Source organism: Haemaphysalis longicornis, unplaced genomic scaffold (assembly GCF_048455015.1).
Source record: "Haemaphysalis longicornis isolate Haplotype H1 unplaced genomic scaffold, Haemaphysalis longicornis Haplotype H1 scaffold_9, whole genome shotgun sequence".
Lineage (NCBI taxonomy): Eukaryota > Metazoa > Arthropoda > Arachnida > Ixodida > Ixodidae > Haemaphysalis > Haemaphysalis longicornis.
Genome location: NW_027526460.1, coordinates 56696542 through 56723551, shown reverse-complemented (window position 1 = coordinate 56723551; position 27010 = coordinate 56696542). Strand labels below are relative to the sequence as shown.

The 27010-nt window shown below is 47.6% G+C and overlaps 2 protein-coding genes across 3 annotated transcripts; one reads left to right on the top strand and one right to left on the bottom strand.

Moving 5' to 3' along the window:
* Positions 1-261: 261 nt before the first annotated feature.
* Positions 262-18088, top strand: Cstf64 (cleavage stimulation factor subunit 2 CstF64). Its single transcript, XM_077683879.1, has 10 exons — positions 262-515; positions 652-730; positions 814-983; positions 1059-1093; positions 1190-1297; positions 2079-2423; positions 11956-12034; positions 12942-13019; positions 13621-14078; positions 17937-18088. The coding sequence occupies exons 1-10, from the start codon at positions 458-460 to the stop codon at positions 18039-18041; spliced, it is 1515 nt and encodes a 504-aa protein (XP_077540005.1). The 5' UTR covers positions 262-457; the 3' UTR covers positions 18042-18088.
* LOC144152574 (putative ATPase N2B) lies at positions 18031-26866 on the bottom strand. Of its 2 annotated transcripts, XM_077683881.1 has the most exons (11): positions 26349-26866; positions 26097-26257; positions 25968-26031; positions 25649-25750; positions 22724-22954; positions 21419-21477; positions 21168-21250; positions 20788-20858; positions 20404-20504; positions 19369-19629; positions 18031-18172 (listed from the first exon to the last, which is right to left on the bottom strand). In XM_077683881.1, the coding sequence occupies exons 1-11, from the start codon at positions 26455-26457 to the stop codon at positions 18056-18058; spliced, it is 1359 nt and encodes a 452-aa protein (XP_077540007.1). In that variant the 5' UTR covers positions 26458-26866; the 3' UTR covers positions 18031-18055. The 2 variants fall into 2 exon arrangements, with proteins under 2 accessions (XP_077540007.1, XP_077540008.1); XM_077683882.1 differs by lacking the exons at positions 25968-26031; positions 26349-26866 and having other exon boundaries at positions 26097-26234.
* Positions 26867-27010: the final 144 nt, after the last annotated feature.

Below are 27010 nucleotides of genomic sequence, written 5' to 3'. Positions count from 1 at the left end.
GGCGGCACGGCCTGGCTGCCGCGGGATAAATGACGTCAGCAGCGTCCGCGACGTCAGCAAACGCCCTTTCCCCCCTCGCCACTCGTTGCCATGGCGATTAATGCAACGTTTCTCAGAGGCCACGTACTACTAGGGGAGGATTTGGCGCTGCTGGCGCGAATTACGTGGGACCACGGTGGATGCGAGAGAGGCCGCCCCGTGTCCACGGCACGGGCCGAAACAGCAGGGATTGAAAGCCAATCGAAAGCTGAAGTTGGTTCGTTTCAAGCCATCACTGGACAAAGACTTAGCCGTTCGGCTTCTGTCTCTTCGCGTTGTTAGACGCGGTGTGTGTTGATTTGATGTTCTCTCGTTAATTTCACCTTGTTGGGATTAGTAGGAGGTTAGGAAAGGTATTTTCTTAATAGTTGCCCACCACGAAGCAGACCTGGGGAAGTCGCGCAAGCAGGCTGCCGACATGACAGCTGTCCAAGGAGTGCTCTCTGCGGCCGAACGCTCTGTGCGTTCGGTGTTCGGTGAGTTGACGATTTCGGATTTCATTGTGAGCTGCTGAGATTCGGGGGGGGGGTTAGTTTCCAACAACTCCTAAGGCTGTATACCAGATGTTGTATACCATAACTTCGAACTAAATTCTTCGTACGCGTCTTTCAGTGGGGAACATACCTTACGAAGCTACAGAGGAGCAGCTAAAAGACATCTTTTCCGAAGTTGGACCCGTCGTCAGCTTCAGGTAAGAGCGCGCAGCGAACATGACGCTGCTTCCGTTGTTTCCGCGGCGTGGTTATTTGAGTGCAATGTGACGTTTGCGCGCAGGCTTGTCTATGATCGTGAGACAGGAAAGCCCAAAGGCTACGGGTTCTGCGAATACAAGGACCAAGAGACCGCGCTCAGTGCCATGCGCAACTTGAACGCTTTCGATCTTAACGGTCGTCCCTTGCGGGTGGATAATGCCGCCAGCGAAAAAAGCAAGGAGGAGCTCAAAAGTGCGTAAATATATCAATAAGCGTGACTAATCTTGTTGCTGAAAATGTGCTACTAGGGTAATGCTTCCCTCGCAGATTTGCAGGCGTCTCTGGGTGGACCTCCTGTCGAGGTAAGTTGTAAGAAAACAAATTGTCGCTTTCTTTTCAAGCAGTCGGCAAGGTCCGCAGAAGATGTATTGATTACTTTTTGTCTCATCCTCCTGCAGAGCCCCTACGGTCCGGACGTGGAGCCAGAGCGTGCACCCGAAGCTATTTCCAAAGCTGTGGCCAGTTTGCCGCCAGAACAGATGTTCGAGTTGATGAAACAGATGAAGGTGTGTTGTTTGTCGTTATTCTTGCTCAAAAGTGCAATGTGGGGCTTTTATGAGGCTTGTGCAGCATATGCACTCGAATCACTGTAGAAGCGACACCGAGGGTTTTGTCATGAACACTCTATGCATGGCTTACAAAACCTCTAATGGATTGTAAGCATGTTTTCTACATGGGCCAATTAGAAGAGCCACTGAAGGCCAATGAGCGTAGCATGTGGTGGATGTCTTATGCTGCTGCACATGTTTCTTCATGGCTCCCGTTTGTAACGATATACTCGGTGACAACTTTAGAACAGCACCGGAAGTTGCCGCTGTGCCTTATCACCGTAGCCAGATGTTTCTCTGCACGGCGCAAGTAGGGTGTTATTGGGAATATTTTGAACATGGCGTGAGCCGCTCCCGTGATTTTTTGGACTTAATATGGTTTTAAACGACTCCAGTGACGACAAACAAACTGCGTGAGACAAGGCAGACGATATCACGCATTCATAGCAAACCCCTTTCAAAACGCGCGCGCACTGATGTCACGGGTCCGGCGCTTTGGCGGAGTGATACACTACATGAGGTGGTGCCGTTCTTGAGTTGTAACCGAGTATAGCATGCATTTTCTTTGAGAGGTGGATTTTTGTATTTTTCTTTTCATCGAAGTTCTATTGCAAGAGCAGTTTTGGACTGCTCAGGACAGGCAACTAAAAGAGAATGTTTGTCTCTAGTCACATTGTGTGTTCTGACCAACCCTTTGCAAAGAGTAATTGGGCGCTTGTTCCTTCCCCTCTAACTGCAGCTGTGCATCCAGAACAACCCTGGGGAGGCGCGCAACATGCTGCTGCAGAACCCGCAGCTGGCCTATGCGCTGCTGCAGGCGCAGGTGATCATGAAGGTGGTGGACCCCCAGGTGGCCCTGAGCATCCTGCACCGGCAGAACCCCAACCTGGCCCCCTTGGGCACGGGTGGCCAGCAGCCCCTGGGCGGCACCCAGCCGGCCCCTGCCCCTGCCCCTGCGCCCCCGATGGTGGGTGGGCCCCTGGTGGCGGGAGGGCCCCAGACCATGGTGCCCCAGCCAGGCCTGCTGCCACAGGGCCTGGGCCCCCAGCAGCTGGGCCCCCAGACCTTGGTACAGCAGCCCGGGGTGAGTGTGGTGTGCTGGGAGTGGAGGGCTGCTGTGTCTTTCCATCGTAGAAGGTGACGGGCACCTGGCTCCGTATATGTGCACAGGGTGGCGCGACAATAATTGGGACACTTCAAAATTTTTTCCTGAGCAAACTGCTGCTCGGTTCGGGCTCACACCTCACACGAAGTTCGCATTTCATGGTCTTTTTTTTTTTTTTTGACGCCAGGAACAATGATGGCACTTCCCTATTTATTCTGAAAATAAATAAAAACAATTTTCGCCTATGGGGAAATGGTGGCCGATTTGGACGTGGAAGCCAGAGCAAGCTAATGATGGTGATGATGATTAAAGGCCTCTCCTTTGAATTGGGGTGACGGCATGCGCCATCTAGCCTATCTTAGCAATTTAAATTTAGTTAACCCTCAACTCGCTTTTTTTTTTTAATTCTGCCCTGTGGCTACCCCTGACTGGGGTGACACTTTATCGACTTCCCTGCTTTTCTTTCCCACCAGTTCTCTAGCCGCTGCTTAGTAATACCTACTGCTGAGCAGTTAATGTTTCCATCAACTGCGAAGCCCAGTGCCTCAGGAAGTAGGACTTCCCCCCCAGTTCTAGCCGGCTGAATCTTTTGGCATTCTATTACTATTTGGTCGATTGTTTCTTTATCCCTGCCACACACAACACATGTCCCATCCTGGGACGAATATTTCCTCGTGTAAGTTCGAGTTCTCAAGCAGCCAGCCCACGCCTCAAAGCAATGCACTACCTTTATTGTTGTCATAAAAGTTCTCTTTCTGGATCTCTTGTTTGCTTGCTTTATAGGTTCCCAGCGATCCCTTCTTTTCCATCCTCTCTTTCCACATGAGCGTCTCTGTTTCCTTCACTTGCTTTTTAACTGCCCCCCCTTGTTTATTTGCCACGGCCAAGTTATATTTGTCGCCAGCTTTCGCGTCCTCTAGCGCCATTGGGTATCCGCACTTTTAAGGTACAGGTACCTGTGCACTCTGGCTGCCCAGTTCTCATCTAAATGTCTATGCCGTTCCTTAAAACGTATTTTACTTTGCGCTTACCTCGCCTCAAATGAAGCCCAGCCCATATCGCCTTTTACCGCCTCATTTGTAGTCTTGCTGTGAGCTCCCAGTGCTAATCTGCCGACTGCCTTTTGGTTAACCTCCAGTCCCGACAGGATGTCGGACTTTAGGCATAATACGGCATTAGAGAACGTGAGCTCTGGCACTATTACCCCTTTCCAGATGCCTCATACTACCTCGTACTTATTGTATCCCCAAAGTACTCTGTGTTTCATTACTGCTGCATTTCATCTCCCTTTCAGTTTGAGGTGTTCTTCATGGGCATTCAGGTAGCCTTTTCCTTCATTAAGCCAGATCCCCAAGTATTTGTACTTATTTACTAATGGTATGGCTTCCTGCTGAATCCTGAGTGGTGCTGTATGAGCTTCCTCGTTAAACACCATGACTCCAGATTAGAGCACTGCACGGGCCTGATTTTAAGGCCCGCGCCCGCTTCGTGAAGCCCGAGCCCAACCCGTGCCCGTAGCACCTAGCCCGAGCCCGGTCCGGGCCCGGGCATTCATAAGTGAGCCTGGCCCGAGCCCGCCATCTCAAGCCCGGGCCCGGCCCGGTAATTTATTTTTTGGCCTAGGGAGGGCCCGTGCGTGTGTGACCAGGCCAGGTCTCTGACGCTAAAGAAAGTTTGTTTATTATATTCCGGGTGATCAGGCAGAGCATCTAGTCTGTGCAAGCATGTCATGAACTGAAACGCAAAAAATAAGGGTTTAAAAGTGCACATAGTTTAGCTAGGCACCGTCTGCAGTTCACGCCACATCGGCGTAATAATGGCTCGTATTCTTACACGAGAGACGTCATCACCCTTGATGACCAGACTCTTAGCAACTTCACGTGGTTGTCTCGGCCACAAGTTGGTATTGCTGACATTTTTCGATCCGCATTTGAACCAACGAGTATGAACGCGCGTTGAAGTACTTCACATGCAGTGGTCGTTAAGCGGTGGTGTTTCTCTGGCATGCGTGTTTGATTCCCGGCCACGGCCGCCGCATTTTGATTGGTGCGACATCTAAAACACACATGTACATACATAAACATAGGTGCACAGCTCCAGAAAGTCTGAATTAAGTCCTTCCCCTCTTGGGCATTCCTAGTAATCGTATCTTTGGTATGTTATACAACAAAATAGAAAATCTTGATGCTGTACAAGAAATGTCATTAAAATTGCAGTATAGTGACCATCAGACCTAGCAAAACACGTTTTAAAATAATACGTACAACTAACAGCAAGAAGCGCGCAAAAATAAACTAAGAATATTCATTTTGGTGCTTTTTTCTACACTTCACGTCGGACCTATTAACGGCCGTGCCTATGAATTCAAGCCCGAGCCCTGCCCGGGCCTGCCAATAATTGACTTCGGGCGGCCCGGGCCGGTGCAGTGCTCTACTCCAGATTTCTGTGGGTTAAAATGTAGGCCTAGGTACGTTGCCTCATCACCACAAATGTCGGCCAGTTTTTGAAGGTCTTTTGCATTATCTGCCAGCAACGCTATATCGTCCGCGTACATCAATCCCGGAATCCGTTGCTCCACCAACACTCCATTGCTTCGGTACGACAAGTCAAAGCCTAATCCACTCTCTTCCAATCATCTTTCAATTCCTCTAGTAAAGTGTGAACAGCAATGGCGAAAGTGGGCACCCCTGTTTTAAACCTCTTCGAATGTACACGGACTCTGTGCCTGTACGCCCTTCCCATGTAATATGCGCCTTGTTATCCTTATATATTGCCGTTAGCAGCCCTACAAATTCTGACCCAATCCTCTCTCCTTCCAGTATATGCCACAACAATTCCCTGTCTACGTTGTCATAGGCTCCCTTTATGTCCAGAAACAGTAACCATGTTGGTCTGCCCTGAGCTGCTGAAATTTCGATGGTCTGGGTTAATCCGAAAATATTGTCATCTAAGTGCCGACACGGCCGAAATCCATTTTGCAGTTCCCCTAAAATACCGTTACTTTCCACCCACTTCAACAACTCGGATTTGATGGCTTGTATAGCTAATCTATAGAGCACTGATGTGACTGTAATCGTCCTGTATGAGCTCGCCTTGCCCTTCTCTCCCTTGCCTTTATAGATCAAACTCATTCGGCTTTCGCGCCATTGCGTGGAAATCTTCTCAGATTTTATAGTGCGCTCAATGGCTTTATACAAGTGTGCCTTTCCCCCTGGTTCCAACTGGTTGATAATCTCTATTGGGATTCCATCCGGTCCTGTTGCCGTATTTTTGGGAACATTGTGTTCTGCCTTTTTCCAGTCCTAAACTTCCATATTAAATTTTTCATCTGTCACGCTCCTATTGACCACCTGTGTCCAGTTAGCCGATATCACTTGTTTGGCCAAAAGTATTTGCAATGGCTCCATGTATGTACCTTAATGCGCTATCCCCCAGGAGAACGTTACCGTCCCCGTCCTGTATCTGAGTCTGCACGTCTTTAGTCGTCGTTCCCAATGCTTTTAAATGATCCCAGAATTTTTGGGGGGCACTCTTATCCTTCTTATGTATACCTGATACCCATCTCTCACTCGCACTTTTAATCTTCACTTGTACTAGTTTTTGCACCTCTAATTTCTTTTCTCGCTACCGGCTCCACCGTAACTGCACCTCTTCATCCTGATATCCCATTTGTTTTGCCATTCTGTGTAATCTAGAAGCCCGTTGTCGCTTTTCAATAGCCAGTTTAATTTCCTTGTCCCACCAGCTTTGTGGTTTCCTTTTACCCCTCAAGCATGTTTTTTTTTTTTTTTTTTTTTTTGTATACAACTCACAACCTCGTCATATTCCCACACCTTTTTGGGCTGGGCCTCTAGTTCTCTTGTGATGCTATTGACGATGTCTGCTATCTGTTTCTCGCTTAGTTTCGGGATCCCAACCTCCGGTGTTTCCTGCCTAGCCCCTCCACTGTCAAATTTCAGGATTATACGCCTGTGGTCGCTGCCCAGGCTGTTCTCTCCTTCTTCATCTATCGTCATTTGGTTCAACCGCTCGTACGTGTGCTCTGAGACCAGGCTGTAGTCTGTGCAAGACACTCTATTGCTGCTATGCCACGTTATCTGCCCGTCGCATTTATGCTCCCGATTATCACCAGCTGCTGTTCTTCACACATACCAAGAACTAGGGCGCCGTTATAGTCAGTATATCCATCTAGATCCTCAATGTGGGCATTCAGGTCTCCTACTAATATCACCTCATCGGATTCTTTGAATTTCTTTATGTCCTTCCTGAGGCAGTCCTCCCACTCTTTATTTTGTTCTCTGGCGTCATCCCTGTCCACAGATAGACCACTCCCAGACGTCTCTTTTTTCCACCCACCGTTCCACAAACCCATAAGTGCTCCTTACAGCCCTGATTCTCCCTTTGCCACTTCCCTCCTCACCTAATCAACATGCCTATGCCCCCACCTTTCCTCTCCCTTGGGATCCTGGGATGATGGCGCCACCTGGGGTATACAGAGCGAAATGCACGATGGGGATTCATGGTAGGAAGGAACCAAATGGGGTAGCAGACGATCGGAAAAACCCGCTTTCACATTTTCTGATAGTCTGCTACCCCATGTAGCTGCTTCCCGCCGTAAAAGGAGCGTGAATACCCATCGTCCATTTTGGTCTGCATGCCTCAGGTGGCACTGTCATTCCAAGATCAGCTTGCATTGGCTCGCACGTCCAAATCAACCACCATCTTCCCATAGCCTAGGTGAAAATGGCGGTTGATGTGGACGTATTTATTGTTTTTACGTTTTGAGTTTTTATTGTTAATTGTTTTTATTTATTTTCAGAATAAAAAGGTAAGTACTGTTGTTGTTCTTGGTGTCAAACAAAATAGTATACCTCAAAATGTTTGCCCAGGAAGAAATTTAAAGTGTTCCAGTTGCAATTGCAATCCTCCTCCTGGGAGGCAGTGGTGGATAGGTGGAGCAGGAGGACATGCCAGTGTCCCTCTTCTTGAGGATCGGGACCCCTCGTGTCGCACGGTTCAGGGGAATGCGGAGTGGAATTGTCCCATGAAGGGAAGTTGGTGTGGGTCAGCTACTTGTCACATTGGCAAGAAGCGCACAGTGAAGCAGGGTGTGTGCATGGTGAAAGTTTTGGGAAGACAGCTCTCATCAGATTCCCTGACCTCACACCAGTTTCCTCAGAAAAAGGAATCGACCCTGAATTTAGGCAATGCCAGTAACAGGTAGTATGCACCAAGAACACAAAGAACATCTGAACCGTTGGTTCAGACCAGAAGTTTTGTACGGTTCAGCATGTGCATCAAACGCAAGGTCACATGACTTGGTTTAATACAGAACATGTCTTATGCTCCGGTTTGAGCAAAACTCTGTCTGATGTCCCCGTGTGTCCTAAGAACTAGAAGCTGGGTTGTGCAAGGGTACAAAGGGGAGGCAGGAGTGAGTGGACTCCCCCTGAGTTTCAAGGAAGTTGATTCGCATTAGGCAGCTATCGGTGGGGTGGGAGAGGCTGCAGGGTAATCATTGCAACAGTTTTGCTTCTCCAAACGCTTTCAGGTGCTAAACATCGGTTGATTGATTGTAGGGCTTAATGCGCCGACGCAAAACGCTGACGATGAGGTGTGTTGTAGTGGAGGGCCCCGGATTAATTTTTACTACTTAGGGATCTATAAAGTGCGCCGAAATCTTGCCCACACAGGCATTTTTGCTTCTCACCTCCATCAGAAAAGCGGCTGCCACGGCCGGGAACCGAACCCACGTCCTCGTGCTCAGCAGCACAACGCCTTAGCCACTGAGCCACTGCGGCGGGTCAAATGCTAAACAATAATCACGCACTTGAGGATTTCGATGCTAATGCCTTTATAGATAAGTGAGTGTCCCCCCGCACCTTCTTAATAAGGTTGTGAGCTTGAAAATTATGCTGCCATATGTACTCAATTTTTTGGTCATGAAATGCAGGGTAGGATACTTTGGTTTATCTGTAAAATATTGTGCCGTACCCTGAACCTTTTATTCCTCCTCTTGGTAATGTACGAAAGAAGATTCGTCCAAATTTCCTGGGTGTCGTATCAGGCAATGGTGCCTAACGAAGCCCTGTGTTTCTGGACTTAGATTGATTGCTGAAGATTTTGTTGTTGGGAGTTTTAAAGGGGCTCTGAAGCGAAAACCAAAGTTGGTCGAACTGATAGATTGGCATCCCCAGAACACGAATACACCAGTCTCTGGGGCTGAAAACAATCGCATAAGTAATCAAAAAGTGATCAGTTGCCCAGTAGAGATGATGTAAACGGCGACTGAGCGGATGTGTAAAGAGTCACGTGATGAACAACAGAACGAGAGCTGCGCACTCAAGCTCTCAAAGAAACACACAGAATCTTTCTTTGCACGTTAATTTTCATAAGTCATGAACAATTACAAATGCACAGGTATAACTTAATCCATGCCGACATTCGCAAGCTGCCAAGCCGCTGCGTCAGTCAGTGGCAGTTGCGATGGTTATTAGAGGCTCAGTGCAGTCACATGCCTGTTATCTCCTTGTTTACATCATGGCGGAAGTAGCGCGACGGCCTTCCACTGTTCCGCTCCTCTGTGGACAGTGATTTGTGTCTGATAGAACAAGTGCTGTGCTCCCTCGCGTAGTGCTGTCTGCTTGAACGAAGTTTTGCACCTAGGCCGGCAGCCAAAAGTTGTGTGTGTGTCGTGGTTGTGTTCGCTTCACGATTAAGTGCGACGGCGAGCTGCAGCAGTTGGACTGTGCTTGCTATGTTGGAATTATCACTATACTCGGGAACAAGTTATGAACAGCAGTAGCTCATGTACATAATCACTCCGCCTAAGCGATGCACCCGGATGTCAACGGGCACGCACGTTTTGAAAGGGGATTGCTACGAATGCATGGTATCGTCTGCCTTTTCTCACGCAGTTTGTTTGTCGTCGCTGGAGTCGTTTATAAGTATATTACGCCCAAAAAATAACGGAAACGGCTCACACCAGGTTCAAAATATCCCCAGTAACACCCTACTTGCGCTGCGCGGAGTAACATCCGGCTACGGTGATGCGGCACAGCGGCAACTTCCGTTGCCATTCTTAAGTTGTCACCGAGTATAGCGACGATTCACCCCCGCACCGGGTATGTAGTGTGTCTGCGATTTTTTCAAAAACCTTCGCAGCTTGTGTTGGAGTGAAGTGACTTGTGCGCCCCCGTAAATCGCAATAAGGGATTGCTACCCTTGCGACAAACAAGAGGCAATCGATCGCCTGTTAATTTTGCGCTTCGGCCTCAAAGCACATGCTGGGATGATGTGTTTTTTCGAAACCATTTCTTGATTGTCTTGAAGTTAAGGGGGGAGGCTACCCTTGAAGGCTAAGTTTTTTGTTTCTTGAGGTATCTGAATGAAATTTTCAGGGTATTGTTATAGTATCAACATTAGAAAAAGTGCAAAGTTTCATCGAGCTACGGAGGTTAGTTCTCAAGTTATGAGGAAATACCACGGTGATTTGTATGGGCTTCTTATCCCAGTCCTGGAGAATTAGCCAAGTGTGCTGTGACTATGAAATTCATTATGGTTATTCCTGAATATGTACCTCAGGGCAAGACAGAGCCCTTTTTCTAAATTTTTCACCGGAAAAATTTGAGCACAGCACTAAAATTAGTGTTGCTGATCAAACATGCAAACATGATTTTGTTTTGATTTTTTACAAAATCAAGAGACAAAAATTTTTCAGAAAACGCGCTTGTCTTTCCCTCGGAAATTTATTAAGGAACAGAATAAAAAAAAACGGGATGCAAATCTGACAAGCACTTCTTGAGGTATCACTATCCCAGTGATATCTCAAGAAGTGCTTGTCAGTCACAAAAGGGAAAAAGTTCATTTTGAGAAAACAGCCTTCAAAGTTTGTGTACTCATTTTCACTTCTAAAAGGACCCCGCAGCATAGCTAGAGGGGTCTTGGTGCACTGTCTTCCTCCTGTGTTGCTTTTCCATCTTCTCCTGCTTTCGTTTGCTGGCCTTGTTCATGCGCAGGGCGTCTTTTTCAGCAGCTCGCTGGAGGGCTAGATGGCCTGGTGTGACGAGCCCCACAGACGCGGATATTTCTCGAGTAGCCCTGTAGCCCGCATTGTACCTCAGCATAGCTTCATGCAGTGCTGTCTCGACAGCAATCAATGAAACATGCTGCTCCATGGGCATCAGGGACCACAGGACTATTTGCATTTGCGCTAAGCGAAACTTCCCACCTTCACCTGTAACGATGGCAGGCACAGGGTAGAGATCCGTGGCTTGGAACTTGCTCTGAGTCGCCGGCATAGCACCAAGTTCGTTTTGAACAGCAGCACGTTGTCTGTTCGCTGCCTCGACCTTTTCGCGTGTCAGGAAATGTGTCTCCGAGTGAACTGTACGCGACACGTTCCCACTTGTCGAGGTTGATGCGAGACCGGAGACGGAGGCCGCGGTCGCAGAGGTCGATGCGCTCGAGACGCCGGACACACTCGCAGCATCGAAGTCTTGCACAGACAGGGCAGGATATCGTCGTTGGAAGCGCGGACACTATCGTTAGCGATGCTCTGCGCCGCCTTCTTCTTGGCCATGCGAACGAGCTTCATGGTGTGCGTCAAACAGATGTGTGCGTCAAATGTGTGCGTCAAACAGAGTCTTTCGATTCAGGACATTGAGTGCTGCTATGCTTCCACTACGGTGCGTACTTAGGTGAAATGATATTTGTATCATGTTACGCACTTTTTTTATATCTATAATGGTGCGAAGGCATTAGTAGTGGTTCGGGCACTTGTAAGAGCTCCGGGCACACTTCTGGCAGATGAGCTAATAGGCAACTTGCTTCGCAAAACATTCAACAGATGCTGCAGTAAGCGTTACCGTATCTTGACGGGGAAAAATTTAGAGTTGCACGCTGTTACAAGTTAAACTAACAGATGGTGCCACACTGTTATGCCGAATACATCAACGCGACTATCCATAATGAGAATGCAAATCAAAAGAGCGTCCCTGTCGTCGTTTGCGGTATGGTTGCGCTGTCCGCTAGACGTTTTGTAGGCAAACTAAAAGGCTGCACGGCACATTCACATTGTTTAACAACCACCTCACATCCCGCGTAGCACCAAGATTGACGCACAGAGATGGCAGGTAACAGAAGTCTCGGTGGGCAAGTTGTTTTGTAGTATGCGCCAAGTGCGCAACCGGTGGCTCCTGCGGCCGCGATGGTTCGCTCGGTAGGTTTTAGTATTTCTGTTAGACCATACTACTGTCTCACTCGCTCCCGGTAACCGTTGACGTCACGCGAAACATCGTGAAATAGCGCGAGGAATGAAATGCATTTTTTCATTTCTCGGCAAACAAAGCATCTTTCGCCGCTGAATAAACGCTGACAGGGCTTCGGGGCTGTTGAACTTTCCTCTGAGCCCCACTTGCTATTTGCCTTCAGTGTCCCCTTAACTTGGTTCTCGTGCGGTTCTGGCCTTTCATGCTGCCACTGTTCTTTTCCCTTCCTGCTTTCTTTGCAGGGGCTCGGACCCATGGGGGGACCGGGTGGAGGACCTGGCTTCCCGGGCGACTCGGCCTTCCCGGATCCAGGCTTCGGGGGTGCGTTTGATTCTTGAGCTTAGTGCTTGTGGTTGCACTCGCCAAAACCGGGAGGTGGTGACGGCTTGCGCGGAATGCAAGTTACGTGATCAGATATGGTTGGCATACGATGGAACAGTCTTCTTTTGAGTTCAGCCAAACGTTTCATGAAACAACTGCAGTTAGGTGTCGCAGAAAAAAAAAAAAAAAAAAAACATGATCACTGACGCAGACAATGCTAAGCATTGTTCGACATTTTAGGACCCATTCCTACACACTTGGCTTCTGTGGGGACGTAGGTGCACGGTGTAGGAGCAATGAACAGCTCCGCTATTTGTTGGCTGAGTTTAGATATCTAAGCTGAATTCTGTAGCAGGGCAGGAAACACTCTCGTCTCGCTTGACTTGCCACCGCATCAGGTGTTTGTCATTAGCACCTTGGGGACTGATGTGCGGAGGATATTCTGCTGCTACGATCCCTTCATCGTGTGGGATGCACCTATTTCCCCTGTGCCTGTGTGCATTGAGAGAATACTCCTCGCTTGCTGCATCCCTGCGGTTCTCGCCGTTTTATTACTCCCTTGCAATGTGTTGTTGTAAGGGATGTAGCAGGAAACGGACGGCAATTTGTGGTCCTTCCATGGCAACTTTTATCGGGCACATGAAAAAAAAAATGTTCCAAAAGCCAGGGGGCATTTTTATTAAGTTTAAAATGCAGTGGCTTCGCTCAACAGTGTAACACAATTCATAAGACATTTCACCACCTATGCGGCTGGCATTGTCTAATAGTTTGTTACTGACAATGTTACCCAGGCAAAGTGTTCCTTTGGCACCGTTTCAGTGCGCAATTTGTGCCACATTTATTGCAGTGTGAGCCTGAGTGTTGCATGTGTCTGGTGTGGGGGCCACTTTTGTTTGCTTGCTTCCAGTGCCTGCCAGGGCATCACTGCTGGGTGAGCGACCTACTGGGCCCGACCAGATCAGAAGCAATCCCTTCGATCCACGGGGTGAGTGGGCATTTGTCACTGAGCTGCGGAGTAGTTTCGGTACTGTAATGGTTTGGGGAACCCTGTTATGTGTCTTGGCCACAGGGGAAAGAATATAACCAGGAGAGGCCCTTAGTATCTTCCAATGCATCGCAGGAAGTGTGGTGGAAGTCAGGTCACTCTTAGCTGTGCCTTGCCCCAAGAATGTCCGTGGAGTGTCGGTGTCATTTCATTGCTACAGCTGGCTACCAGCAGATTTTGTGGCACCCGTTGGTTCCTTTGGCATTCGCGTGTGCTATCAGCTGCTGTGTGAATGAAAGATGCACTGGAGAAGATGAGTATGGCTCATTTCGAATAGATTTCGCGGTTTCAGCCTGTTTCCTTGGCGTTCACACGCTCGGGTGTGCCCAATCAACTGCTCTTTGAACAGAGCCAGCGGCGGAGAAGGCAAGGCATAGCAAAGGGGAATGGGGAAGGGTAATGGCTTCCCGTGCACCCTAAAAATGCGGGGAGCGGCTCAGAAATGCGACATCAGGGCCTCTCTCGAGTGTTCTTTCCGCCGTGGTCTAGGCACTCTGCTGACAGTGCAGTGCTTAGTAACTGCTTCCCCTCCGTCATGTAGGGATGGGCCCCTTGGGAGGGGGTCCTGGCAGGGGTGGTCCCGACCCTCGCCTGGACCCTCGAGGGGGCCTGGATCCCCGCGGTGGCATGGATCCCCGAGGTGGTTTGGATCCCCGGGGCGGCCTGGACCCCCGGGGCGGCCTGGACCCCCGGGGGAGCCTGGGGGCCATCGATCCCCGAGGGGACCGGGACCTGCGCATCACCCCGATGGGCGACCGCGACATGCGCCAGCAGCCGCCACCCCTCGAAGACCAGGACCTGAGGCAGGACCCGCGCTTCCGGCCTGGCGCCCCCTTCGACCCTCGCAGCCGACCCTTTGGCGGGGCGCCCCTGGGCGGCGGCCGGGACGACCCCCGCATGGCAGGAGGAGGGGGAGCGGCCAGCCGACAGATGCCGTCCGGGGCGCCAAACCCCGTCATCTCGGCACAGGACCAGGAGAAGGCCGCCCTCATCATGCAGGTGGGTTGGGGGGTGCCCCGCACGCACACGACCTATAGGTGTGTGTGACTGGTTGTGGCACAAGAGGGGTGAAGTAGATCAGTTGTGCAGTTGAACATTGTATGGTCTGATGCTTGCTTTTTGTTGTTGCAGCTGTCGTTTTGCGTTTTCATGCATTGCCTTAAGTGCAATGCGTGCTGCAAAGGCAAAGGCTACAGAGGTTACCGAATTCAGGGGCGTTATGACTGAGGGTCTAAAACAAAGTGCTAACAAAGCTTACTGATCCAGTACTAAAAGTTGTATATCTACACTATGCTGCATCACAAAAATAAATCGGTAGGGTCACAACAGAATTACAAAAAAGTTGCAGCACAACCTCATGTACCTTTATCATTTTTGCTTGGGAGGGGATCCTGTGATACGAGGCTGCCACAACTGTTTCTAGAAACTTCGGTTAACTTTTTTGGTTATTTCCCTTGCGACAAAACTTCAAGTGTTAACCTTCCTAGGATTGCAGACTGTTCTTTGCCTTGAGCCTCAACACTCCGAAGGGCACCAGCAACTTGTCGGCTTAGTCCTACGTAAACGACTTTCACAGTTGACGTGCATATGTTCTGTTCATGGCTAAACTCATTCTCATTGAAACATGGCTCTCAAGGCCATTATTCCTGTGTCGCCACAGAGGACGCTGACACATGCCTGCCAAAGTTGGGAGGAGGAAAGCCCCAGTTGTGCCTTGTTGCTACGTGCGCTCTTCACCTGTTTGTCAGAACAGTGCAAGGGCACGGTGTGTTGCGTGCTGTGGCGGGCTGTTTTAAGAATGGACACTGCAGCAGAATGCAGCACACCTCACCCCTGGGTGCACTAAAATGGCTGGCATGACACCAGTGGACACAAGGTGTCACCAGGCACGAGTAGCTCGGAGGCGTGATTTTGTTCAAACTCCCGTTGAACACCCAGATCGCTTGGAAAGTGTTTGCATAGCCATACATCGTCAATTTCAAAATAGCACAGAAGAACGAAGGGCTCCCTGCACCATTGGTCATGCACATGGTTCTGCATTGCAAGTGGCCTTGTCATTTGGTCTAGTTTCTGTAAAACCAGTTTCAGTTGCAGCAGTTTCTCTGCATTTGTGCTTTGCATGCTGCTGTGCTGTTAAGGGGGCAGGCTGGTCTTAGAGCTATTATTTTTATTTACCAAACAATTTTAATGAAACTGCGCCGCGTTATAGAGTTTTTTGTGCTGATTTCAAATATGCCATTAGATTTTTTGTAAGTTGATTATATTTTGAGTTAAAATTGTCATTATTTTGGGTCACAGTTACAAAATAACCACTCCATACAGAATGGCAATTATCACGTGGCTAGGCAGACAAATGACTAAAGAATACAACGTAGGAAGAACTTTTTTGATTCAGCTATTTTTGGTCGTTTTACAACACAGTAAACTTCGCTTCTCCCGCGCTCTGCCAGAAATGGCTCGCGGGTGGTGCCAATTGAACACCATAATAATTTTCCAAAGCCTCCATTGGAAAAATTTGTTTCCAACATTGTAGTCTCCACACATTTCGGTATCAGAAGCAAAAAGAATTACAGTTGTACCTGCTTTGGGTGCCGAGATATGTGAGGACGAAATGCTAGCTTTGCATTGCAAGAAAAGTGCCGTTCCACCATCGAATTATGCGCTAACTGAGCTGTAGAGTGCACTTTAAAATGCTATTATAATATAATAACAACAAAAAATGGTTCCTTTTGATGAGGAAATTTACAGACTGATAGAAAAATGGCCGTGAAGGCCAAAAATGCCATTTCTCAGAAAACGCTTTTTTTGACCGTTTTTCGGCCCCAAAGACCCAACTGCCCCCTTAAATGGTGGACACCGTGCTATCTACACGTGGTACCAGTAATCCTGTATAGCAGCATTGATGGGATGATGCCAAGGCTATATAAAGAAGCCACACAGCCAAAACAGACAATCAAAGTGAAGGGGTTTTCCAGCGTTTCCTCAGTGTCTGTCTCATTCCATGCAAAATGAAAGGAAATTGATACATTGCTGTCACATGAATTGCGTGACATGTTTTTTTTCTTTGTCCAAAACAAAATTGCACACAAGTCCACGTAAGCCTCTCTTTAATGCACTCGTGATTTTTTTTCGACTTTACTACAGACTAAAATAAGTTTTTCCTCATGACATTGATATGAGGGTTTATCACATGCGCACAAAAGTAAGATTTTGTGTGTCTGAAAGCTTGCATAGCGTTGACCATGGTTCCAGATATCCACACGGTAGTGTTGCACAGTGGTTTTATTTTCTTAAATATCTCGATGGCTGCAAATCACTGCCATGATAGTCTGTTGTAAGCATTGCTCCAAACCGAATTTTAGTTTGCATTAACTCTGCTGTAGTCGATAATTCATCACAAACATATGTTGCGGCTTTGCATTTCCAAATTGTCAAATTTGGCAGTGCGGAAACCAGTTTTGTTTGTGTTACCTAATCAAATTTGTTCCATGGCCAGAGGGGAGAGGAACAGATGATAGGGCTTGGTGTTCCAAATTTGGTGAACTAAGTCAGGTTGAAGGAAAGTAAAGGGCTGGACAAGCAAAGTTGTCGAGGCAACAATGTATTTATCACAATACTACGTGTGCATTTCATCAACACCATAATTGCAGGAATCAAGAGAAAAAAATGTTATAGCAAGCTCACACACTCTTGTAATAAGTGAATTTATTCGAGATTTTGAGATGCATTCATGAGCTTGATCATGGCTGCACGCTAGATGAGGGCGTTTTCTCAATCGCAAGGCGGTGTAACTTGACTCACCTTGTGTTGCAGTATTTAAAGGGACACTAAAGGCTAATTTACTCAGTGCTTTAACTGAACGATCGCACGTTTTGTAGCTCTCTTTGCTTCTGCTTGACGACCAGTGATGCTGTGCTTGCTGAGAAATAAATTAAAACTGGCATTCCTCTTTGCCATTTCCCTTCCATTTTTGTGATGTTAAAGAGCATTTCATGAAGTTCCCATGGCGAGCTTCGACTTTACTCAGTCGTTGCCATCTTCTTATAAGTGACTGTTTTCATTGGCCTCACTTTCGGCGCGAAAATTGGAAGCCAGTCAGAAAGGGGTTTTTTGGCGCCATTTTGCCACAGAGGTACTCTCACCCTCATGCGCTATTGACAAACAAAGTTCATGGCCATCATGTTCCAAGCCGACTGCTCGGCAAGCTCCAACAAGTTTGTGCTTTGCTGTCCCAGATTTGTGATGCCACAACCATGGTGTGGGAAAGGGAATGATGGGGTGATACTTGCCACTTTTGGCATTTTCTGCCATTAATACGCAACTGCTGCTGCTGCGAGTGGCATATTTGTATTCACGGCACTCTAATCTACTGATGTAGGCGAACTTGCTTGTACACTTTAGCGTCCCTTTAATTTACCATGCAGGCTGCAAGTGCCGACAGAATTTTCAGCTTTTCCCGCACTCCAGGCAGGGAAAGTGCAGAACTTGTTCTACCCTGGGGCAGAACTGTTGTGAACTGGTTCAATAACTGCAAGATGAATCAAAGAGGCCATAAATAGATAGCGTAGCTGGGCCTCCTGCATTCACAGTGCAGGGAAGGGTAATCAAAAGAGATTATTCATTCCCATTTACCGGCGGATCGACTCCTCCGTCCTGACTGGCTCTTAAATACGCTTCAAGTTCACAATTTGTTAACACTAAGGCATTAGTCGTACAGTACTAGCCCTCGCGCCCGAGCAAACAAGGCTGCCTCTCGCTTCCGTCATTTGTAGCGTATCATCGAGGAGATTTTTCCAGTGTTGGTTCTGCCTCTGCAGCTACTATCATGGAAGGCCTTATTCGTCCCCATCAACGCAGGTGCTGCAGCTGTCGGACCAGCAGATTGCCCTGCTTCCGCCTGACCAGCGGCAGAGCATCATGGTGCTCAAGGAGCAGATTGCCCGCAGCGCCCAGCAGCAGTGAGGGGGAAGGGGGGGCTAATAAACGTCCTTGCTGGCGTGCGCCCAGTAGTTCTCGCTCTGCATCTCATTCAGCCGGGACACGGTCCGGTCAAAGGCAAACATCTCCTCCTCCCCGCTGAAGATGCTCACGTTCTGCACAGAGGGGCAGATTCACACTTTTAGGCCTCGTCTCCGTTTGTAGAGCTGCTGGCATTTGCTTCAAACAGCACAACAAGACAGTCAGGTGTGAGGTGCTTGAAGGCTGGAAGCACATGGAGTGGCAGCTTGCTTGTTAGGTTGAAATAATCTGCTACCGTGCTTGATACTGCGCTACCACCACTACGGATGTTTAAGGTTAGCCTTTACACTCAAACTGCACACAAGGCTGCTGTTCACTGCACTAACGAGGCACCCAAAACCAGAGTTAGTACTTGATATAGGCGTTGTGAAACTCCCCATAGGCCCCATGCATCAAAAAGTGGCCCTACGATTGGTCCACTGCTTTGGATCTTGTTCTACAGTGGCGCCATCTTTTGGTGACAAAATAAACTATACAACTTGCGTCGCCGCTCGACGACCTGGGCGAAACAAGGTATTTGAGTGCTTACGTAAATTTCTTATGCCAAAGGAGCCCAGTGTGCTCAAATATGCAAGTGTTTATATGCATACGAAGCAAAAGTAGTAAAAAGAAATGCGACCATGGGGTCAGCCGTCGCTTGCGCACTGTCGTCTGCTGCGCGTCCTCTTCGGTCTGCTGGCGGTAAAAAAATAAACAAGTCGCTTCGACGGCTTTATGCAAGCTGAAATTGATTATTTAGAGCCGCTCGATATGCTACTAGATTAGTTTTGGCATACAATGAGCTGTAGACCAAACAATAACTGCAAATTTAGTACTTCAGTTCGGACCTATGTTGTGCCAGAGTGCCCGCACAAGCGCCAATTGGTTGAGGCAGACGCGCGGACGCAGAAACAATCGCAACCTGCAAACCGGAGTTAAGATAGCAATTAATAACTTACTAAGCACAAAAGATAAAGAATTATGCACTTTAAAACAAAATTTAACGTTAAATTGGCAGTTTGAGTAATTTGTTTTTTGGGTAGTGCATGAGGCGGCCACAGTGGAGCCACGGTACGCACGATCCAAAGCAGGGGTGGTCCAGGTGTGGGCCGTTTTTTGAGGCGGAGTTTCACAACTGCCTACATCGGAGAGCTCTGTCCAAAACAACATTCTCGCTTGCTACAAGCGAGGTACTTACTGGTTTACCATCCTGAAGAAATTGATGCCCAAATCATGGATGAGTGTTCGCACTTCTACTTCATGCGACAGCCACAAAAACACAGAGACGTACCTTGTCACTGATCTGCAAGTCGTCCATGAGCGAGCGGTTCTCGTCGGTCATGTCGTAGTCGCTTGCGACTGCCTGGAAAAGCTTGTTGGCGGGGGCCGCAGCCGACAGGACCAGCCGCACGTGGTGGTCGTACAGGGTGTCGACCAGAGTGATGAAGCGGCGGGCCTGCGTCTTGTCGCGCATTGTCAGCACGGGCACATCTCGGATCAGGATGGTGTGGAAGATCTGGCTCAGCGCTATGTAGTCGACCGCACCCACCGCCTGCGCACATGGCAAGCATGCGTGTGGACTGTGGAGATTCTTGCTGTGCAACGTAGCAGTTGCGAATTGTGCAGTGCGCATCACTAGGGAACCAAGGAAGGGTGCTATGTAGTGATTTTGGGAATCTGGTTTTTGTGCATTATGAAAATCTTCGTGGCACACCCCACACATGCAAGGATTTTCAAGCTGAAAGTAAAGCAGACCCGATTACATATTTCAAAGTACTGCTGCAGCTTCATCTAAACTCCACGGCCGAGAGCTGCAAATTGAAGCTGACCATTTCAACTACTGCTATGACTAGTTGACACGTACATTTCTGTACACTTGTAATTGTGTACATTGCCTGGAAAAAAAAAAAAAGGGATTTGGTGCCTAGTGTTGCCACAATTTCCCTGCATAAGGTGTCACTATCGGTGTATGTTTGCATTTCTCGAAAAACTTGTTGAATAGTCTGGGTGCATGTGAGCTTACATTCGTTGATTTGCACTAGCTCTATTCGAAGCGCTTTGAAGTTTATATAATTTAGCTGCAGTCGCGGCGGCTCAATGGCTAAGGCATTGTGCTGCTGAGCCCAAGGACACCGGTTCGATTCACGGCAACGGGGGCCGCTTTTCTGATGGAGGCGCAAATGCTTGTGCTCGAGATTTTGGTGCACAATAAAGATCACCAGGTGGTTAGAATTAATCCGAAATCCTCCACTACAGCGTGCCTCATTGCATGTGTAGCATCGGCGTGTTAAACCCCACAATTAATCAATTTCACTGTCCTACTTACCCGATCACACAGTTCCGTGAAAGAGGCATCCAGTATGCGGCCACAAGTCTTGCGGAACTCCACATTGCGACCCTTGATGGTCAGCACACGTGGGCGGACAACTGCAACACAACAGGTGCCCCTTTCAATGCATTACTCGACTAGGTCGGCGAAAACGCACACACAGCTGATGTCTGCACAAGGTGTCTACAAAAGCACACACAATTACTCCGTTCAACTAAAAACGGGAACATGGTAGAGATGGGAATTTAATGCAAAGGACGCAAGGTGACAGCAAGTGACAAACACAACTCCACGCCAAACACGGTGCACATGTTCACTGATCGCGCATGTTCACTGTGTAGTTCAGCGGCAGCACACAGATTAGTACCTGAGGCCACTCACTGTCATTCTCTTGGCTTGCCAGCACTTTGAACAACTTGTCCAGTTCTGCGTCTGCATCGTGGTCCGACTTCCTGCAATTGGTGAAAGATAAAGGGTCAGTGCGGGAGGTGCTCTTCCGGACATTGTGCCTCTGCATTAGCGAATACAACTCCATCTAAGTTGTATTAATTCCACACTGTCCGAAAAACTTCATTTTACCCTAGTGCAGAGCTACCTAAACGCACCCCAACACTTTTCCATACACCCAGATCACTGATAACATGCCATTCTCACAGCAACATTGTGCAGTGTTTGACACGGCATAGCCTACTGAACGGTGTTTATGAAGAACAGCTTTATCGGCAAGTTAGATTACTAGACTTCTGTGCCAAGTTACTTACACGAAGTAAAAACTTGTCTTGGTGTCGCCCTTCTGCAGCCTATAGTCCACCCCAGAGTCGAGGGCCACAGGCAAGCAGTTCTTCTATTGGAGGAAGGCGGAATGTGCAGTTAATTCTTTCAATTTAAGAGCAGTTCGCAAGAACGTAGATTATAATGACAGATGGGTGGATGCATTCACATGAGCATCTGCACTTCACATTAGTGAAAGGCAGGTGACACAACCTAGTCCAGCCACACAACAATAGCGTACCTTGAGGACATCAATGAAAGGCACAAAGTTGCTGCGCTGCAGACCATTCTTGTACAGATCTGCACAGAAAGTGGGGACGTTCATGAAGCGAGTTGAAATACTGTCTCTGATGGCATGCTGCCATGAGTTGCATCCCAGTAGCAAGCAATATCTGGCACACTTGCAACATCATCTAAAATTGACGTTCCAGTACAAATTTAAATGTTACTAAGTCAAGTAGTAGCTTGAATGGCAGCCTGGTGAGAAGCGTGAAAGGAGTGCCCAGCTTAGTACAACATGCATTAACCTTAATTACTTTTCATTCACATTTAGTGCTGTTCTCACAAGATGTAGCTATTGGCCGAGCTCTGCACCATTTTCTGCCATATTTTCAGCACAACAGCAGTAGTACAAGCTAAGCCGTACAGGTTGCCTCATGCAGATGATACTCGCAAGTTCTGAGTACACAAAATCCCTTGCAGCTCGGAACTGTTGTTGTTGTAGTCCTTTATTAGTCGAGGGAAGACCATGCAGCCAAAATAGGGGTAGGGGAAGGAGGGGAAGGGAGGAGTAGCCCAGTTAAAAAGACGATGCGTCCATGATGACCACACAGGGGTTCCCTTCAGACGGCGGAGGTCAGGCTAAGGTGAAGATATACCACTAGGGGATTTTCACGACCAGAGCAGGCCCCAGTCTACACTAACCTTGACAGACCACTCTCTACGCCGAACAGCCCAAGGGCTCTGATAAAATTTGGATCTTCAAATGGAGGATCATCTTCTGAGGCATAGGGAGGCATAGCATTTTTTAGCACACATCTGATCATGTGCCATGCTTCACCCCTGTGACCTAAAAGCAAGTGGTGCAAGTGCAAATGTGTAGACGGTGATTTTGTACTTGTAAATATGTAGTATTTAAAACTTGCAAACAAACCAATTAGGCAGACTTAAGACAACAGGGCAACTTGTGAGCTGTCTTGCTTCCTTGCCAGCCTGTGAGCCATAAAAAGAGGGCTAAGAGTTGAAAAAATGTGCGGCACTGAACTGATGAGTATGAAAAAAAGTCGTGTTTGGTTAGACATGTGATGTGAAGAGCTGGTAACAGCCGAAGCACCCGAACAAAAAGGCTATTGAGGGGTGGGGTAAAAATCAAAGAAAGTGTGAGAACTCTACAGAATGATTAGGCAATTGAGGGGCAAAGAGTGGATTCAGATGAAAGGGGATAGCAGCCTTTCTAGGTCTCTAGGAGGAGAAGCCTCCCTTCTGAGGTGGCCATCGTCTACAGGCCGATGATGGGGACCCAACCGTGAACAACTGTGTGCAGTACCATCTGGCTTTCGGTTGGACGTGGCCACGACCACACTGCCCAGGTTGAAGAGGTGGCTGAAGAGGCGCTTGAGGATCATGGCGTCCCCAATGTCGGTCACCTGGAACTCGTCCAGGCAGAGCAGCCAGGCCCGGGCACAGATGGCCTCGGCCACGGGGGGAATCGGGTCATACTGGGGCGACTTGCGGCTCTGGCCGGACTGCGCCGACTGCTGCTTCCAGCTGTGGATGCCTGCGACATCCAGACGGGCAGGGAGGGAGTCCATTAACTGCAGACCACAGCTAAGCATTGCTCACTTTGGAGGAACATAGCATCTGCAAACAAAATTATGGTGAACTCTAGTAATTGGAAACAAGTCCTGCCCCTGGAACCAATGTGCAACTGTCTCACAGATGTCACAGATGATGTATATTTACCAAACACATTTATGCCTGGAACCTTCAGCAGTCTATGAAAATGAGGATACTGTAAAGAGGAATCTAAAGGACACGGTTTCAATACCTGCTCTTGTTGTAGGTAATACTGTTGTTCACGAAGATAAGGAAAAGGCCGAATGCTTTAACTCTTATTTTAGGTCTGTATTTTCGGCTGTTCAAACACGACTAGGTACAGAAGAGCGGCATTTGGTGGGCGAGGTTCCTGACATGAACGACATTATTTTCAATACAAATGGTATAGAAGCCTTACTTCAGGGTCTGAGCACTTCTAAAGCTACAGGGCCAGATGGTTTGCCAAATGCTTTATTAAAACCTTGCGCGCATATACTGTCGAAATACTTAAAACTAATTTTCGAAAAATCGCTTGAACAATGCTTACTTCGCGAGGACTGGAAAATAGCATCTGTGGTACCAATTCACAAATCAGGGCCCCGAAGCGTCGTCTCAAATTACCGTCCAGTTTCACTGACCAGTGTCTGTTGCAAAATTCTTGAGCACGTTCTGTACACAGCCATAATTAAACATATCAATGACCATTCCCAGTTGAACCCCTACCAACATGGATTCCGCAGAGGCTACTCAACCGTCACGCAGTTAACAGAGTTTTCTCATGATGTTGCGAAGGCATTAGATAATCGCACAGATGTTGACTGTATTTTTTTTTTATTTTAAAAAAGCCTTCGATTTGGTCCCTCACGATTTGCTGCTACAAAAACTGTCTCATTATAATATCAATGTTCAAATCATCAACTGGGTTTCCGAGTATTTAAGGTCAAGACGACAGTATGTTCTTGTGAACGGTAAAGAGTCTGGTTTTGTTGAGGTGACATCGGGGGTTCCCCAAGGGTCAGTGTTGGGGCCTTTACTTTTTTTGCTTTATATAAACGATATCAGTGAGGGTGTTAGTTCGTGTATGAGAATGTTTGCAGACGATTGTATAATTTATAGAGAAATAACCGCTGAAAATGATGTCCTTCAAATTCAGAGTGATTTAGACAAAATTCAAGCATGGTGCGAAAAGTGGGAAATGAAGCTGAACCTGGAGAAAACCGTGTGTATAAAATTTACTAGGAAAAAAATAACGAGACATCTGTCTTATACTATCAACAATGCTACCCTTTCACCTGTTACAGAGTACAAGTACTTAGGAGTGTACTTCACACCGTCTTTGTGTTGGCATCGGCAGGTAGACTACACTATAGCCAAGGCTAGCCGAGCTCTAGGATTCCTGCGTCGAAATACCTGTGATTTTCCGCAGGCTGTGAAAGCACTGTTGTATAAATCAAATGTGCGCTCGGTGTTGGAATATGCATGTACAGTGTGGGACCCTCCGACTGTGATTGACAAACAAAAACTAGAAAGGGTTCAGAACCTCGCGGTGCGAAATGTATTAGGCAAACATGCGAGAAATAAAGAATACAGTGCAACATTTTCAAAACAAACATTGCAATGGGAAATATTAGAACACCGCCGAAGCAAGCTCTGTCTGAAACTTTTCCATGAAATATACTTTTCTAAAACGGGTGTTCCGCGAGAAGAGTACATTGCATCACCGCATTATACATCAGCGCGGATGGACCATTCCTACAAAGTGCGAGAGTACAAATGCAACACTGCATCCTTTTCAAGTTCTTTTTTTCCCAAAACTATCAGGCATTGGAATCGGTTATCGTCAGCAGTCGTGTCGCGCATTGGAAGCAACTCTTTTTACGATGCCTTGTCCGAAACTGCGCTATCGACCAAAAAGAACTGATGAGTGTGACAGGGCTTTTGTGTGTGTGTGTGTATGTGCGGCGGAAGTATCTTTTTTTTTCTTTTTTTGCAATGTGCAATGTGCATTTTTCTTTGTTGTTAACCATTGACCTTAGTAAGCGAAAATGGGTTTTCATGCTGTTTTGTGGCATAAAACTGCGCAGGGAAATGCACATTTTGTTCCGTTTTCAATGTGTGTAGTACTGAATTAAATGTACCTATATTCTTTTCAATTTTCACAGTGCCATATTCCAGTTGAGTGATTGCCTCCTTTTGTTGCGAATTGATGTCTGCTGTATTTATCATTCTTTTTTTTTTGGCTTGTAACCCCCCCCCCGCTGTAATGCCTTCGTGGCGCTGTGGGTAATAAATAAATAATAAACAAGGAGAGCTGTGGGACACTTTGGGTAGTTGCGACTAAAGTCCCTTTATCAGCTCTTTAGTTGTGACAGCACATCTCACAGTGTGATATTTTGAGTTAGGCATGTAGGCATTACTACCCACTGGGAAAGCTAACGGAATCTCTCGGATACGACCCAGACCATTTACGATAGAGCAGTATACGTACGAATGTTTTTACTATCCTCGTCTATAAGCCCTGTTTAGCTTCCGGCCTTTGCCCAGGGTTGATTTATCCGCACGATGAAGACCAGATCTTTTTTTTTCTTTTTTTTCATGTTACACAAGCAAACCGACCAGAGTATTTTTTGCTGCATGGGCAACAAAATGCACATACGGTTGTGTACGTCCAGCATGAAGGAGTGGAAATGCACACGCTGCTTGCTTTCCGTGGCTGTTGAGTCGTAGAACATGTCCATGAGCATCGTCTTGCCTCGACCTTCAAAAAAAAGAAAAAAATTGTTGAGATGCATCAACTCCACAATGATGAAAGCCACCTCTTCAACGCTTTTCACTCTCACCATTAAAACTTTTTCACTCTACTATGTGCTTCGCACAAAGTACGTGTACACTTATGCCATGCATTTCAACGAAAGGCCAAACAGGCAACACATATATATAAACACACATGCATCTTGAAACAAATTTATACGTACCCACTGCACCATATATATACAGGCCCTGCGGTTTGTCGGCCGGCTTCTTGGGTTTAAACAGCCACTGCGGGGAAGCGCATCGCTCAGAAATGCGCGCGAATTTTTGAATATGAAGCGCTTATTCCTCACCTTTTCAACGAGACTTGGGGTGTGCGGAGTGTACCCCGCGATTTTGATTTGGAGTTCCTTGAGCAGCTGCGCCACTTTCAGCTGATTCTCATCCGGCAGCAACTCGCCCTGGCCCAGGAGGCGGTAGTACTGAGAGAGTACGTCGTCCGCAGCGGTTTCGTCTTCAGAAAAGGGGGGAAATAAGATTTTGCGTGCACACGAAGGCCATGGTAATATCGGTCTTCGTTAGTGTCTAACTGACCTGACACTTACCTCGTACGCTCGTGACTGTCCGGATTGGTAATAAGCACGGCACACTGGCCCGCCAACGATGCGCTATTCGCCGAGAACGCAAAAGCAGCTGCCCGCCCTTCACGATCATAATTGTCACGCTTGAAACTACGTTAAGGCACTCGAAGCAAAGTATTGTGCGCGACACTCAATTTTTAGTCAGCTACGGTCGAAACGAATACGAATGGTTCCGTTACAAACAAATGCGATGCTACAGCCCATTTCAAAAGTACGCGTAATTTCCAGCAAGTACGTAATGACCTTTCGTTAGGTACTGCTTCTTTCGACGAACTGTACAACACGAAAACGCATCACTCGACGCTGCGCGGAGAACACATTGCGAAATTTTGCGCCTTGTGCCGTGACAGCCATTTATAACGATGTGGAGAATTTCGTTTGCGACGACAGGTCCAAATAACCACGGAACCACTGACTACATGTTCCCGTTTCACAGCAGCCGACACGCAGGTCCAACCGCGATGCCGCAACGATTCAGCGGAGGATTAGGTGCACCGCAGTTTCGCCTTGTAATTATTCATTGCTGTTCACAGAAATTTGCTATCAGTAAAAAAGTAATAACATTTAGTAACAAAAATTGTGACTGGAACATTATATTGTTTAGGTAAATATGAGGAATAATTTGA

Coding starts and splice junctions, on each gene's coding strand:
- LOC144152574 (XM_077683881.1), bottom strand. CDS start 26,457: ATGATCGTGAAGGGCGGGCAGCTGCTTTTGCGTTCTCGGCGAATAGCG. Junction 21,251..21,418: donor CTTTCATTGATGTCCTCAAG/GTACGCTATTGT, acceptor TTCCTCCAATAG/AAGAACTGCTTGCCTGTGGC. Junction 20,859..21,167: donor AAGACAAGTTTTTACTTCGT/GTAAGTAACTTG, acceptor CACCAATTGCAG/GAAGTCGGACCACGATGCAG.
- Cstf64 (XM_077683879.1), top strand. CDS start 458: ATGACAGCTGTCCAAGGAGTGCTCTCTGCGGCCGAACGCTCTGTGCGT. Junction 516..651: donor CTCTGTGCGTTCGGTGTTCG/GTGAGTTGACGA, acceptor CGCGTCTTTCAG/TGGGGAACATACCTTACGAA. Junction 2,424..11,955: donor CCTTGGTACAGCAGCCCGGG/GTGAGTGTGGTG, acceptor CTTTCTTTGCAG/GGGCTCGGACCCATGGGGGG.